The sequence below is a fragment of the Onychomys torridus genome, chromosome 4 (assembly GCF_903995425.1).
Source record: "Onychomys torridus chromosome 4, mOncTor1.1, whole genome shotgun sequence".
Classification (NCBI taxonomy): Eukaryota; Metazoa; Chordata; class Mammalia; order Rodentia; family Cricetidae; genus Onychomys; species Onychomys torridus.
The window spans coordinates 37,538,240-37,554,103 of NC_050446.1; the positions used below are offsets into that span (position 1 = coordinate 37,538,240).

Consider the following 15,864-nt stretch of genomic DNA (forward strand, 5'->3'; position numbering starts at 1 on the left):
GATAAGGTAGATTAAAATTTTTATTAGCCTTTTCCCTGTGATGTACATTATGATTAGTTTGAAATCATTCCCCCAAATATAAACATTCATTATCAAAAATGGAAAATTCCATTTGCTTTTCAGAACAGGATATTGCTATTGGCTTAGGGAAAATAGTGTTAACATCAATTTATTTAGGCAGATGAACCCAAAGGCACATTGTGTTTGCCTGTGTTTTCTCCAGTGAGTTCACTGTTTTTGGAATCAGTGGGGTAAGATAATTGCTATTAGATAGCTAGACACACCATTAGAGATTGAGAGATGAAATTAAAACCATGAAATTGTTTCCAGGGGTCTCTAGAAATGTAATTATCTCTCCTGTAGAAAAGAAACACTGAAAATTGTAGCCCTGTTTTCTGTTTGCCTACTGAGAAGACATTTAAATTATATCATTGAATACATATATTTAGAGGTTTATTTCATGTAGCTACTTAAATTTTATGTTATTCAGGAAAAAACTGCCTGGCATTTAAAAAGGCCTGTCAACTTTGCTTTGTCGTCCATTATATCAGCAACACTATTTCCATGGAAATTGGCATGAACTGTCATACCCGCCATGAACATTATCCCATTAGCTAGAATACAATCAATTTACAGAAATGTTTAGATACAGAACCTACACTTTGTTTGATGAGGTTGCCTCCACAACAGCCCTAAGTCACCGTAGCAGGAGTTTCATGAGTCTCTTCAGGTGTTTCAAGCCCACCATTAAGAGACCGGGTGTCAGGAGAATAACCCGGTGTTTCTCGCTGCTCTCTAAGCAAGACAGAAATGAAAGCAATTGGGGCTCCACAGAGAGTGGTCACAGAAGTGAGCTCTGAGTTCTTATTTTCTGCAGGGGGTGGCTGAGTCCACCAGGTCTCCAGAGGTCACATACCGTTTGCCACTTGGCCTTTGAGCGTTCTGCTTCAAATTTAGCAACTTCTTTCCGATCATGAAGTGATACCAGCAGCTTCCAAATGCACAGCAGGACGACTCCGATCAGCAGGATGGCCAGCGACACTCCCAACATGATCATGGGGATATTTGGAGGTTTGGGGCAGTCTATGGGAGCAGATGGAATCATCTTTAGAAGCTGTGACAATTAGTGTCTCACTGTAAGAAAGCTTCCCCGACCCCTCACTTCAATGCAGAGACTGAATCCAGAGCACTGGATGTAGTACATAATTCTGCTCATTGGGTTTTCTATTCACATAGTTTCTACAGGAGAGGGGAAATACTGTATCTTCTTGCCCTGTTGAGTTTTTTTTTTCTAAAACTGTGTTACTTGTTTAGAGGTAGGTCTCTATTTATTCTCAATAGAATAAAAGATTTGAAACAATTCAAAGATAAATTTATAACCAGCCTTCCATATCCTTGGTTTTGCATATATAGATTCAACAAACTATGCATTGAAAATATGTCTTTATTGAGCATGCCCAGTTCTTCCCCTAGCTGTTAGTCTCTAATGGTAAGTACAATATATATTCAGATAGCTGTCACATTGTATTGGGTTTCAATCTTTCTTTACTTCCTTCTTCCTTCCCTCCCTTTCTCTCCTTTTCTTCTCTCCCTCCCTCCCTCCCTTCCTTTTTTCTCTTGCATCCCACAATAGCCTCAAACTCTACAGACAAGGAAGACCTTGAACACCTGAACCTCCTGCCTTTACCTCCCCAGTGCTGGGATTACAGGTGTTTCATACTATACCTGGTTTTATACAGTGCTAGGGGTTGAACCCAGGGCTTCATATATGCTAGGGAAGAACTCTACCAACTGAGCTACATCTCAACACCCCCCCCCCCCATCACATCTTCTAAGTAACATAGAAATGATTTCAGGTATATGGGAAGATGTGTAAATTCTATCCCCAGGTTTTGATATCTTTGGCACAGGAGGATCTGGAGTCAGTCTCCTGTAGATGTGGAGAGATGGCTAGAACAGATGGTTGACTTTAAACTTTAATACAGCAGAGTGACAATTTTGTCAAGGATTTCCTTGACTCATGAACAGTCTCAGGATTATATGAAAAATTATTAGTCCAGCCTGGTTGCTCATGCCTGCAATCCCAGAACTCAGCAGTCAGATACAGAGCGTATTGAAGGCCACCTTGAGCTCCACAGTGAGACACTGTCTCACATACCAAGGCCTGGGAGTGTAGACCACTTGCTTAGCATGTACAAAGGTTCAGGTTCCATCTCCAGAGCTGAAAAGATTGCCCTTACTGCAGGTCCCTGCCCCAACCCCTCGGAAAGACAGACGATAATCATAGCTTTCTGTTTTATGCAATGCTCTGACTTCCTGGATGTTCTCAGACTAGAAGAGGGCAGGTTCAGTTCTCATCTGATGTACAGTAGTTGTGTGGATTCAATCACTGAGTTCCCTGGCCTCATCTCTGAAATAAAGCACAGGGCTCCCTCATTTTCCCTGATGACAGCAACTTGCTGAGGTGGTCTTGCTTATCAAAAACTTCAGCCTCCTAGACCCCTCCCCTCAAGATATTGTTTCAATTGGTCTTGGGTAATACCACAGGTTATATGTTATTAAAGATATCTAAGTCACTCTTATGACCAGGGAAGTGGAGGGAATCACATACTCTCAGCTTGAAGATTCTGTGGAATGTTGTTTTGGCTCTATTGATGGTATTATTGTAATTTAGCAGTTACACTGCACCTTCTTCCGTTGCCAGTAAGATGACTGATCACCCTTGCAATGTGCCAGCAAGATGATAAATCTCTTAATGGAACATTATAATTAAGCTCTTCTTTTGCTTCCCTGGGAAGAAATTCCACATCAAATGATCATTAAATATCTGCATCCCTCCACAGAAGTGAAGCAACACACCCGACAGTATCTGGGGGAGAAGTGAACCAGGCTTAGTCTAGCCTCCATAACGTCACACTTAGCTAATAATGGAGAGTTGAACGCCGAGGCCCGATCGTGTAGCTTTTCAGACTTGAATCTGAATGACCCCCCAGCAGCCTGATGCCTGGTCTCATACACCTTTCCGGGGTGGAAACCATGAAAGTACACTATGGAGAATCAAGCAGAATACAATGTCCTGCTTACTATAGCACCAAGAGCTAAAGGCCATGTTGGAACCAGCAAATGAAGCATGGCTGTGTCCCTGAAAAAAATATATGGATCCAGCGGTATCTTTGGCTAAAAAAATGTCTGAACAAGGACATAGCATGCTCCTGTTCACAGCAAGACTCAGCATGCTAGGACCTGCAGCTGGAAAGTGAATCAGGAGGATGCTCAAGCGGGGACTCAACGAGGCACAGATGTGGCTTGGGAGAGAGAATCATTATAAGAAAGCAAGGTCCTAAGATACTGTGAATTTCTCAAGAAAAGCTTTTAGCCAAGTTCCAAGGCAGGTATCACAGCACAGACCTCTACTTACCATGTTCTCCATGATATCTCTCTGGTGCTTAGACTGAAGAGCTACCTAGGTGGGAGCAGAGGGTTAGCTCTACTCCTGTGTGGAATATTGCCTGTCAAGGTGGCTCACTGCAGTACCTAATGCTGAGGTCTCCAGTACCCAATTCTTAGCTCGAGCTAACCTGGTACCTGTACCATATGTGGCTGTTGGGCACTGGAAATGTGACATCTGAATCAGGTTGTACTATAAGTATTCATCAGTTACCTCACAGTCTAAGCATGAACAATGAAAATCTTAATGAGTTTGATTTCATGTTGAAATATTTAGATACAATGGTAAAGAAAAGTAACTTCACTTATCTTTTTTGACTTTTCTAGAAAACATTACATTTTATACAGAGTTTGTCTAACAGTCCTATTGGACAATGCTAACTTTTTTTTTTTTTTTAGCTTCAGATATTCATTTTAGTTGTGTAGCCAGTGGGAGGCAGTGTAGTACAGTGGTTAAGAGCCTGGGCTCCAAGCCAGGCTGTTGGAGTTCCTCAGGCAAGCAAAGCGGTTCTGGGATTAATTACTGTAAGACACAGCAGTGTACTTTTCTCCGGGTCTCAGTTTCCTCACCCATAGCACAAAATTAATGCTAGTACCTGCTTTACAGGGCTGATGGAGATAGAGTGAATCAGCATGTAGGAAACATGAGGAATGACATGGGTTTCAGCAAGGACCCCATACACAAAGGGACTGTGACAACAGATGCATGCCTCTTCTTTTCCCGTCTCCCAGAAGGCAAGGGCCTGGATTGTCCAACTCAACGTACAGATGTACCACCTGCATTGAATGGCTTCTTCCCGCAAAGAAGGGTCAGCTGTCATTTTTTACATCTGGTATGACTTGTATGTAGGCTCTGACATTCTGTCCCAGTGGTTCTCAACCCACGAGTCGCAACCCCTTTGGGGGTGTCAAACCCCTTCACAGGGGTCGCCTAAGACCATCAGAAAACACAGATATTTATCATATGATTCATAATAGTAGCAAAGTTACAGTTATGAGGTAGCAACAAAATAATTTTATGGCTGAGGTCACCACAACATGAGGGACTGTATTAAAGGGTCGCAACACTAGGAAGGTTGAGAACCACCGCTCTATCCAGATAGAGAAGGAAGATGTGTGATGCAATGATGTGCCTGCATCCTCAGCAACAGCGAGCATGCTGGAACAGCTCCCTTTTCAATTTGCTTAGAGGACACTGGGAAACATTAACCTCTCCTTGCTTTTCCGTTTACCTTCTTTCTTATCCCAGCTTCTAACTTCAGAGCCACAGGTCTCAGCTTGAGGAGGGGGAACTCCTGATGCCTGAGGGAAAGCTACAACCTTGGGGCTTGTGGAAGTACCAGGCCTGTCCAGGAATGGGGCATTCGAGGTATCCTTGGGCCCGTCAGCAGAGCTTGAGAAATCTCGGGTGGATTATTTTTTCTTCCCTTTCCCTTACTACAAAAGACTAGGGATAAATAAGACACTGTAATAGAAAGGCATCAGACATCTGTGAGTGCTGTGAAGGATGGCATGTTGGTGCATTTGTCACACTGTGTCCAAGCACAAAAGACCAGCAACAGTTCAGTGACAAGACAGTGTTTACCAGCTGAAGGCATGTTCCATGGGCAGGCGGGTGGGCTGGAGGAGGGGAAAGAAAGGGAAAAAAAGAAAATCAAGCCAGTCAAGCCCAGAAGCCTGCACACAATGAAAGCAAGGCCTTCTGTGGAAAGTTGCTTTGTTGTTTGGGATGTGTTTTTCCAATAGAATCAATGTTTTAAGGGGTGGTTTGGATTTCAGAATAACCTCCTAAAGTCACTACCACAATTACAAACATGGCTGTGGGGTACAGCTGGAGAACGCGACCTTGTAAAGGTGATGAGGTGGAGACTTGGGTTTTTTGTATTAGGAAATAATTTGGTTTAGTGCAGTGTGACTCGCCCTGCTTTCTTAAATGACTGCAAGATGAATTGTTCACATTTCTCAGAAACGTGTACACAGAGTTTCTAAATGCCCGTCACCAGGAGCACCCTGCCCTCACAAACATCAAAACCATGTTCATAGTCATCCCCACATTTCACAGGCTGTGCCTGACCTCCAGCTCTGTCTTGCCCTTGCCATGGAAATGTGACGTTTCTCTGACCATTTCCTTAATTGTAATATGAGGTTTGTTTAACCACACTTTGAAGGTATTTTGTATTACCTTTTCAGCCTCTGGGGTGACTCCAGTTTGATAGCTCTGCTTTCAAATTCAGGACTTAATATTCTCTCAGCAGAATGAAAAGCAACACACACACACACACACACACACACACACACACACACACAGCCCATCTGCTTTACATCCTGTGTGTGCTGCTGTTGTCTGGGCTGGACCTTAGGCTGATGGATTTAACACAGATGTCATTTCTCTGGGACATTTTAGGGAGGGGTAGGTCATTGCTGGAGACAGAAAATGTGAGTCACCTGTGAGTGTCTAAGAATGCAGCTGAGCTTTGCTAGCACAGTGGCTCCCAAAGAGGGCTTGGACCATCTGTGCTACGTTGTTGGAATGTAGACCCTGTGCTCGCAGGCCTGATGACTCAGGATACAAGCGTTTTAGATAAATGACAGAGGAGGCTGATGCCCACACAATTTGAAAGTGTCTTAAAGATATGTTCTCTACTGCTTCCCTTCCTATGTAGTATAAACTTGTCTTTTCCCTTGGCTGGAGATAGAATTTCTATTGGAGCATTCCTGTGTTAGCAACTGATTTCAAGTGTTGATATGGTTGAAAATCTACAGGAGCCCAGAAACAATGGGCTCTTGGCTGCCCTGGTCTGGTATCATTCAGTCTGGGCTGCCTCAAACTCAAAGCAATCCTCCTGCCTCATTCTCCTGAATACTGGGATTATAGGTGTATGCTGACTGTCCTGACACTTTGACATCTTCTATAGCCACACCCTTCTGTGTTCCCTTGGGTCTTTCCTGACCCAACATTATCATTTAATAACCATTGCTGTGAGGCCTCTTTTGGCACACATATTCATTAGTCCATTTACTCCTTGAGTTATCTCTTAAAAGATTGCGCCATTATTTTTCCCATTTTACAGATGGGGAAATAGAGGCTGGGAGAGGCAAGTAGATCCCACAATCTTAGGCAGTGATTGCACAACAAAATAGTTTTTTTGAACCACCACTTAAACTTGGCTTTAAAAGCCATTGTACTCCTTCTTGCTAGGTTTTTGGAAAGACACACCTGTTGCTTCTGTTTTATTTTCTCAGCTCACCTTTCTACAGCATCAGCAGCAAGCAGCAAGGAGGTGATGGATGTCATCATGTTACTTCATCTTAATAAAAGACATGGGAGTACCAAGCTGTTTTTATTACTATAGCTCTATAGTAGAGCTTGAGGTCAGGGATGGTGATGCCTCCAGAAGTTGCTTTATTATACAGGATTCTTTTAGCTATCCCGGGTCTTTTGTTTTTCCGTATGAAGTTGAGTATTGTTCTTTCCAAGTCTGTGAAGAATTGTGTTGGGATTTTGATGGGGATTGCATTGAATCTGTAGATTGCTTTTGATAAGATTGCCATTTTTACTATGTTAATCCTGCCTATCCATGAGCATGGGAGATCTTTCCATTTTCTGATATCTTCTTTAATTTCTTTCTTTAGAGACTTAAATTTCTTATCAAACAGGTCTAGTACTGGCATAAAAACCAACATACAGACCAATGGAATTGAATTGAAGACCCCGACATTAATCCATGCACATATGAACATCTGATTTTTGACAAATGGTGCTGGCATAACTGGATGTCAATATGTAAAATATTACAAATAGATCCATATCTGTCACCATAAACAAAACTCAAGTCCAAGTGGATCAAAGACCTCAACATAATTCCAGTTACACTAAACTTAATAGAAGAAAAAGTAGGAAGTACTCTTGAACGCATTGGCACAGGAGATCACTTCCTAAATATAACACCAGCAGCACAGACACTGAGCACAACAATTAATAAGTGGTACCTCTTGAAACTGAGAAGCTTTTGTAGGGCAAAAGACACAGTCAATAAGACAAAAAGACAGAATGGGAAAAGATCTTCACCAACCCCATATCTGACAGAAGATTGATCTCCACAGTATATAAAGAACTCAAGAAATTAGACATCAAAATACCGAACAATCCAATTTAAAAAAATGGGCTAACCAGCTAAACAGAGAATTCTCAAAAGAAGAATCTCAAATGGCTGAAATACATTTAAAGAAATGCTCAACATCCTTAATCATCAGAGAAATGCAAATCAAAATGACTCTGAGATACCACCTTATACCTGTCAGAATGGCTATGATCAAAAACATTAATGACAGTCTACGTTGGAGAGGATGTGGAGCAAAGGGAACACTCCTCCACTGTTGGTGGGAATGAAAACTTGTACAATCACTGTGGTGGTTTCTCAGAAAATTGGGAATCAAACTACCTCAAGACCCAGCCATACCACTCTTGGTCATATACCCAAGGAATGCTCAACCATAACACAAAGATGCATGCTCAACTATATTCATAGCCACACTATTCGTAGTAGCCAGAACCTGGAAACAACCTAGATGCCTGTCAACTGAAGAATGGGTTAAGAAAATGTGCTGGGCAGTGGTGGCAGTATGCCTTTAATCCCAGTACTTGGGAGGCCGAGGCAGGCAGATCTTTGTGAGTTTGAGGCCAGCCTGGGCTACCAAGTGAGTTCCAGGAAAGGTGCAAAGCTACACAGAAAAACCTTGTCTCGAAAAACAACAACAACAACAACAACAAAAAAAACAAAAAGAAAGAAAGAAAGACAAAAAGAAAGAAAGAAAGAAAGAAAATGTGGTACATATATAATGGAGAACTACTCCACAGAGAAAAACAATGACAGCATGAAATTTGCAGGCAAATGGATAGAACTAGAAAATATCACCCTGAGTGAGGTAACCCAAACCCAGAAGGACAAACATGGTATGTACTCACTCATAAGTGGATTCTAGATATAAAGCAAAGAACAATCAGACTGCAACCCACAAAACCAGGGAGGCTACCTAGCAGGGGGGACCCTAGGATGACTGTGGCTTATAATAAGTTTTGCTTTTACTCAATCACTGGGCAAGCCTCAGTGAAACATTTCACCATTAGGATAAGAATTTGTACTGTATCAAGCTGATAATAGAAAACAAACAAACAAACAAACAAATAAAAGACAGTGGGAACGCCAGGTGGCAGTGGTAAACACCTTTACTCCCAGCACTTGGGAGGCAGAACCAGGCAGATCTCTGTGAGTTCTAGGCCAGCCTGGTCTACAGAGCAAGATCCAGGACAGGCACCAAAACTACACAGAGAAACCCTATCTCAGGAACAAAAAAAAGACATGGGAACACAACAGGGGTTTGAATGAGGATTTTTCAACCTTGGTAGAAGCACTTCACCCCAAACTTTGAAATGTCTTTCCTGGCAAGCTACCTGAAGTGACTTTCTAGATGCCTTCTGTAAGATAGTATCCCTTGACATTGAAAAGGACAATGGAACACAAGCTACCCACCTTTTTCGTTGATGTTGTGAATGATGGTTTTCCCCTCATTGTCTGTGGTTATTAGGAATGTAATGAGACATTCATTTTCTCCTTGTAGGGAACAGGAAACAGAAGTATCCTTTGAAAAGTCTGCATATGAAAGAGTCATTCATTAGGGTAAATGAGATTTCAAAAGAGATCATTTTTAAAGCAAAGCAGTACTGAGTTTTTCAATATGCAAATTAGAATTTTCAGTACCGTCGAATGGGAATTGAAAGGCAGAGGAGTTCTCCCCACCAAGTGAGATCTTTGGTTTACTTCTGTTCCAGGAGAACAGCTCCAGATGTGGTCAATCAGGACTGACCATCAAAATTCCCTATCAATCCAATGGAGGCAGATTTCAATAGAGCACAGGCCAGGTGTCCACAGCTGCCTGGGGAACAGAATGGCTGTGATTATGGTAATGAGGGGGCCGTATGCCCCTCTCCGCTCAGAGCTTCTGGGAGGAAGGCTAGATGACATTGCCGCTCAGTGCAAGATGGATACTGATACTAGTAAAGAGGCTTCTCACAAGGGGCAGCCAGGATTGCTGGATTTGTATTGTCACATGGTGAGAATAAATTCATGCCAGAAAACTGAGACAGAGGTGTTATGTATCTCAGAGACCCGCGGGATAAAGGGGAGCCTCAGATTAAAAGGAACCTGGGTAATAGTTATCCAACACGCACTATACCTTCTTTCTTAATAAGAAAGTGAGATTTTCCTCTGTTTCCCAAATCGAATATTTTTCCTTGTGAAGCTTATTCAAGAGTTAGAAAATGAATTTCATGATAATAATTAGGAATAAAATTTTATCTGTGATGATAAAAATTTAAAACTCTTAGTTCATACATCAAAAATTCTGATGGTCCAGCTACTCTGCTAAATTTATCTAGCATTTTCTGAAGTAAAGCAAAACAGATTTGTTTTATAATTCTTATTTTAATCTGGAAAATTTTTGATGAAACTATTACAGTTTTTCAGAAACCTGTAATTAAAATTAGATTTACTCTGAATCTAAACTTCTAAGACATATACTCCAATATTAGTGTGTAAAAACAGATTACGAAAATCAAACTGCCCCAGGTAATCTTGGGCCCACTCTTTCTTGTGTATGATTTTCCCCATTATCTTAAGAATTTTTTCTCTTTCTTTTCCTTTCTTTCTTACTTTCTTTCTTTCTTCTTCTTCTTTTTTTTTTTTTTTTTTTGAGACAGGTTTTCTCTGTATCACCTTGGCTATCCTGGAACTCATTCTGTAGCCCAGGCTGACCTTGAACTTACAGAGATCTGCCTGCCTCTGCCTTCCAAGTGCTGGGAGTAAAAGCAAGCAACACCACTGCCCAGCAGTTTAAGAAGTTTTTAAAGATGTTAATAGAATTCATTTGTGTGAGTATGTGTGTGTGTGTGTATGTGTGTGTGTGTGTTCTTACAAGATAAATAAGTAGCCTATCTAGGGCTATTTAGGGCACAGAAATGCTAGTCATAAAATATAGAAATATTAAGTTGTCACTGTTTGTTATCTTTGCATTTAATTTTTAAGAGAAAAACCTGATAGGACCTGTGACTAATATGCCTTTTATCATTCATAACAACAGGAACCAGTATAAATAATAAATTCAGAATTCTAAATGAGATTTTGTACAATAGATTTACATGAACTAAACTGGTTTTGAATTCATTAGAAGCATCTCTTTATGTACATATGAATATTAAAAAATTTAATGCAAATTATCCTTGCTTGGTCATTTCCATATTCATATGAAAATCTGACTCACCTGGGTCTGGGGACCCAGCTCGGGTGTTCTAATGGGATAGACTGTGATGTGCACAGGACTCGGGCATTAGGCCATGACTAGACTTACTAGAATAAGCATTCTAATAAGATGTCTTGGATGAAGAGATTGGGTGAGCTCTTGGCAACTCTGGATGAGCACAGCCTGTGTTATTTCATATGTTTGATGGTAAACGGCCGGCACCTTCACTTAATTCATAGTTTGGTGCTTTTTATATGACCTTCACCTCACCACTGCCTAGCTTCCACTCTAATCACTAAGATTCATGAAGTCTTGGGGAGTGTGGTTTTGCATTTTGGAACATTCTCTCCAGTCTCTGCCACAGCAGTAAGAGCCCACACTACTTTCTTGAACTCACTTAATGGGACATCAGGCTGGCAAGCTGAACATGTGGCTGGCTTAGCATCCTCATGTCAGTACTATTAATCCTCCTTCTTTATTTTCTTTTAAATAGCCGCACTGAAACATTGGGAGGCTTACTTTCCTTGGCCAGGATTATTCAGGTTTTGATGGAACTGCGGATCTGACCTTTGATTCACAACTCCCTTCTTGTGCTTTAATTACCCCACCTTTCCTTTCCTTGACTTTTGAGGCTGGATGTGCCCCGATTTGCAGTGTTTGGGTGTTGAAATAGTATTATCGGATGTGCAATGAAAGATTTGCATAATTAACGGCTAAGGTTTTCTTTTGTTGTTCATAGAAAATGGCCCTTTCTTTCTCTCTCTCTTTTCTCCCTTCATTACTGCCACTGAATAATACAGGGAAAATAAGATTGCAGGCAGCTGAATATATCTTTCAGGGAAATCATGCTAAGTGAAGGAAGGAAAACATGTAAATGTGGGTGGGTGAGGAGTGAAGGGGTGAGAGGGTGAGGGGGTGGAAAGGCAGGTCCAAAGAATGTCGAAAACATGAATTTCTGTACTATTGACTCACAACCCTGTGTTTTAAGACATCCACTTTGGGATCAGTTAACAGTTCTGGAAGTGAACAGTTTCCCACTTCTACAATGACATAAATTTGGGAATCTCTCTTTTACAGTAGCACCTCCCTTGCCCCTCCTGGAGATTCACACCCTTATTTAATCTAATGTACATAGCAATTCTGAAGACTTGCAAAGCTCTGGGATCCTTAGCTTCCCATTTCCAGAATGTATATGACTGACTGTGGATACATTTCTAAAATGTATGTGACTGTGGTGCTTTTTTTTAAATTTTTTTTTTTATGTCATTGAACTTCTCAGAGACAGTGTTTGGTGGAACAAACTGAGTCACGGTGATCTAAGTGTCTGCATAGTGGGGTAAATTAAGAAGCATGACTCTTTCAGTTAAACAAAATGAATAATGTTAGATGTGCCCACCCCAGGTACCCACACACAATGGTAAGTTTATATGAGTTATGCAGTATGTCTGTTTACTCAATGTCTTCAGCAGAGGGAAATACATGCTAAGAGACCCTTAGACAAGCAAATGTGATGTCGTCTTCTCAAACTAGTGTGACAATGACATCAGTGGGCTAGAAGCTCAAAATAGGATTCATAAGGAGGTTATTAGAGAGGTCTTTAAACTGACAGTTGGCCAAAACTCATGTTCACGCAAGATTATCCAGATGAGTCCTTAACGTGGGTTCGTATTCCACTGGTTGTTTTCATTTTCCAAGTTAGAAACAGTGGTAGCCTTCTGTCTTATAGATCCTTTGGTCAAACACAAAAGAACGTAAATATTCTAAACAGAACTACGTAAGCTAGTCTTTCTCCCCAACCCAAGCATCTTTGACAGTCTGCTCTGAGAACTGTGAACTGAGACCCAGCGACTGCCCTGTTTACACCTCTATAGCTGACAGGCTCCTGTGTTACTGCTCTTCAGCACATTGCATTTCCCATGTTGCTGGTGAACTGAGCTCTAGTCCTTTGCAGGCATTTTCTGCAATTTTTGCTCATTTCCCAGAGACAGCTGGCAAATATCCCCACTGCTGGGAAACGAGCCTGGAGGATACACTAAGATGCGCCCTCACTACTGATGTGGGCACTCCACAAGTGCCGATCTTTCTCAGTGCTTTACAAAGTATCTCACCCTTGGTCTCGGGCAAAGCACACGGCACCCCACTCCATTTGCTGCTATCTGTCATATCTATCTTTGCTCACCAGAAAAGCACAGATGAGAGGTTTTATGAGCACTCATCACGTCCTGCCATGCCCAGTAACTCAACTGTAGCATTGCTACAATTTCGAAACGAAGTACTTGAAAAAAAAAAGTCTTTATATATTCTATTTTGGAAATACATTAATTTCCATATTCTAACTCATCTATTCAACATATGTATCCTACAGGCTATGTGTTATCCTCTCTCTGATCATTCCCCTTCACCTGAGCTAGATCTCAGCCACATCTCTAAGGCACACAGAGCCATGCTGGTGGAGCGAGCGAATACAGTTTAAGATGCTCTAAACTCAGATTGTCTCAGCTGTTCTTCCAGGAAGAGTCAGCCATCTTCTCTGTTGTGAATTTCTCACATTCCTTTTTAAATGTCCTTTCCTGGTCCGCTAAAATGCAGTTGTGTTAAACATTTGGGAAGCGATTCTGCCACTAGCTTCTCAGTTTAAGTAATTAAACATGGCAGAGGAAGGCAGAAGCTTAGTTTGCTTAGCAGTTAGAAGGGGGACTTCTTGAATTCAGAGGCTGAGTCTAGAGGGATGGAAGGATAACAATGGAGTCCCCATTGCTGGGAGGCTGGAAGTAAACGCATTGGGAGGGTCAGTGGAGGGGTAGACAAGCCAGCCAGCTCCTGAGCAGAACTCTTCCAGGACCTGTAAAGTGCAGTCAGGCAAACTGTTACTGCGGGCTTTAGCTTATCTTGAAATAAGGCAATCCCATGATAAAGGAGAATTTCAGGCAGTAAGAACCGTTTCTTCAATTTCCTTCCTACAAGTTTGGAAAATACAGCCTTGTAGAATTGGCTAGTCATCCCTGTCAAGCTGGGGTGAACTTGCTAACAGAACCCAAGACCAGCAGAATGGCCATGACTTTGAATTGCCTGTGTTTCCCATCATTATTTCTTTAGCTTTAGAAAACGTGTTTATTCTTCAAAAGCAGGCAGAGAACTTTAGCACCTGGCTCCTGCTATAAATGAAGTCAAGTTACTAGGAGTCCCCTGACTCACACGGTTTCTGCCTCTCATTAACTATGTGACTTTAGACAAGGCGCACCTTCCTTGCTGATGGTGGCACCAACAGTTCTGCACTTTTCCACGCACTGTTCTCGGTCCTGGCCGTCCACAGACAGGTAGCATTCGACGCAGCTCCTGCAGGGGACAACAGAGTTCATCAGCTCATACTGACAGAAAACAGGCATGCAGCCGGCATACCTCTCTACTCTTCTTGATAGTCACATTGACCTCTTGGTGCTTTGAGAAAGAGAGTTGGGTGACATCTAGGAGGGTGCTAACTTGTTCTGATTTCTACTCCATAATCAGTGCTCCCTGAGCCAGCCTTGATGACGGACAGCATCTATCATCATATTTATATGATGGCTCCTGATTGGCTGAGAAAAAAAATACTACTTCAGTGTTTGATTTAGATATATTTTCGTTTCACATTTTCAACATACGGGTGTGTTTCTATCCATAAATATGATTAGAGTCTAGACAAAGTTATAAATTTCTTAGCCTCAATGATCCATATCTCAGCAAGAATTCTAAAAATGATGAGTGCTCTTAATATATGTCAAATGTGATTATTCTAAAATTCAATTTTCTGTTACCCTTTTGAATAAGTGTAAGCCTTGATGGTGGGTTTCTAAAGCTTGGGATTATAGCCTGGATATTCATTAATTCAGGCTTCTAAATAAAAGATTGCTGCTTATAGAAAGTATATTTCTAAGGATACAAGGAAATTACCCTACTTTAAAGATGTTTATAGACCAAAGCATAATGGAGGCCTTGAATTTATCTTGTGCTACAAATACATTTACAAATGGATTCCGTTTGGAGTAGGACAAACCTGCAAATGTTTCTTCCTGTGGGGACACAGCATGCCCTGAGAATGGGCAGTCTTCAGAGGACTTGAAATGCTCGTGCCCAGCTGAAGCTGTTTTTCCTTTGTTGTGAGGACCCTTGGCCATAAAATTATTTCATTGTTACTTTGTAATTGTAATTTTTCTATTGTTATGAATCATAATGTAAATATCTGATAAGTGACTCCTGTTGGGGTCGCAATCCACATGTTGAGAACCTCTGCTCTATAGGCAGAGCTTGGATAAGCAACCATGTGGGAGTGAGAGCACAGGTCTTGTCTTGAAGCTGCTTTGGGGGGTTTCAAATGTAACTAGTCAGGCTTGGTGGGGGCCTGGATCACACTGTAGAGACTCTTCACATCTCCTTGTGCCTCTCACTGTGACTGCCCCAGCAAGACAGGTCTGTCTACAGCCTCCTCTACATCCCCCTTGTGACTGCAGCCCATGGATCTCTGTTAATTGCTTGAAAAAAAAAAAATGGAATCAGGGGATGGCTCAGTGGATAAAGAGCTTGGCAGGCAAGTGTGAGGACCAGAGTTCAGATCCCCAGAGACCACACAAAAACTAGGCAAGTATGGCAATCACCTGTAATCCCAGCACTTGGGAGGCAGAATAGGAGATCTGTGGCAAGCTGGCTAGCCAGATTATTTGGATTTGGAGAACTCTGGGTTCAGAGACCCCACCTTAATAAACCAAAGGGAATGTGATCAAGGACAATATCTGATATCGAACAACATCTTGCCTACAATACCCCCACACACTCACCAGCACATATAGGAAAACACACACACACACACACACACACACACACACACACCCCATACATAAGATCCTATCATTCCCTTAGACACTTAGCGCTTGTGGAGGTAGAAACCATAACTGTTTTGCTGCAAGCCTATGACTTGTCATCATTCTTGGCATATAGCAGGTACTTAATACTGTCAGGTAAGCGAACATATGCCTGAGTAAAAGGAAGAACAGACTCATCTCAAAACTAACATCAACATTAAGTAGATGATGCTGATTCCCAAATTGGATCAACCTTGATTGTTAATTTCACATCTTACAAACCACA

General features: G+C 41.6%; 1 protein-coding gene across 4 annotated transcripts in view; it reads right to left on the reverse strand.

Annotated features, from left to right (window-relative positions):
• Window positions 1–15,864, reverse strand: part of Itgb6 (integrin subunit beta 6) — a 78,410-nt gene that overhangs the window by 3,707 nt on the left and 58,839 nt on the right. For 2 of the 4 annotated variants that reach the window (XM_036185735.1, XM_036185733.1), the window contains 4 exons: window positions 13,985–14,079; window positions 9,682–9,684; window positions 8,979–9,098; window positions 917–1,083 (listed from right to left, as the gene is read on the reverse strand). In XM_036185735.1, coding sequence (XP_036041628.1) covers window positions 917–1,083; window positions 8,979–9,098; window positions 9,682–9,684; window positions 13,985–14,079 — 385 coding nt within the window. The remainder of the gene's footprint in view (window positions 1–916; window positions 1,084–8,978; window positions 9,099–9,681; window positions 9,685–13,984; window positions 14,080–15,864) is intronic. The other 2 variants (XM_036185732.1, XM_036185734.1) reach the window with 2 other exon arrangements.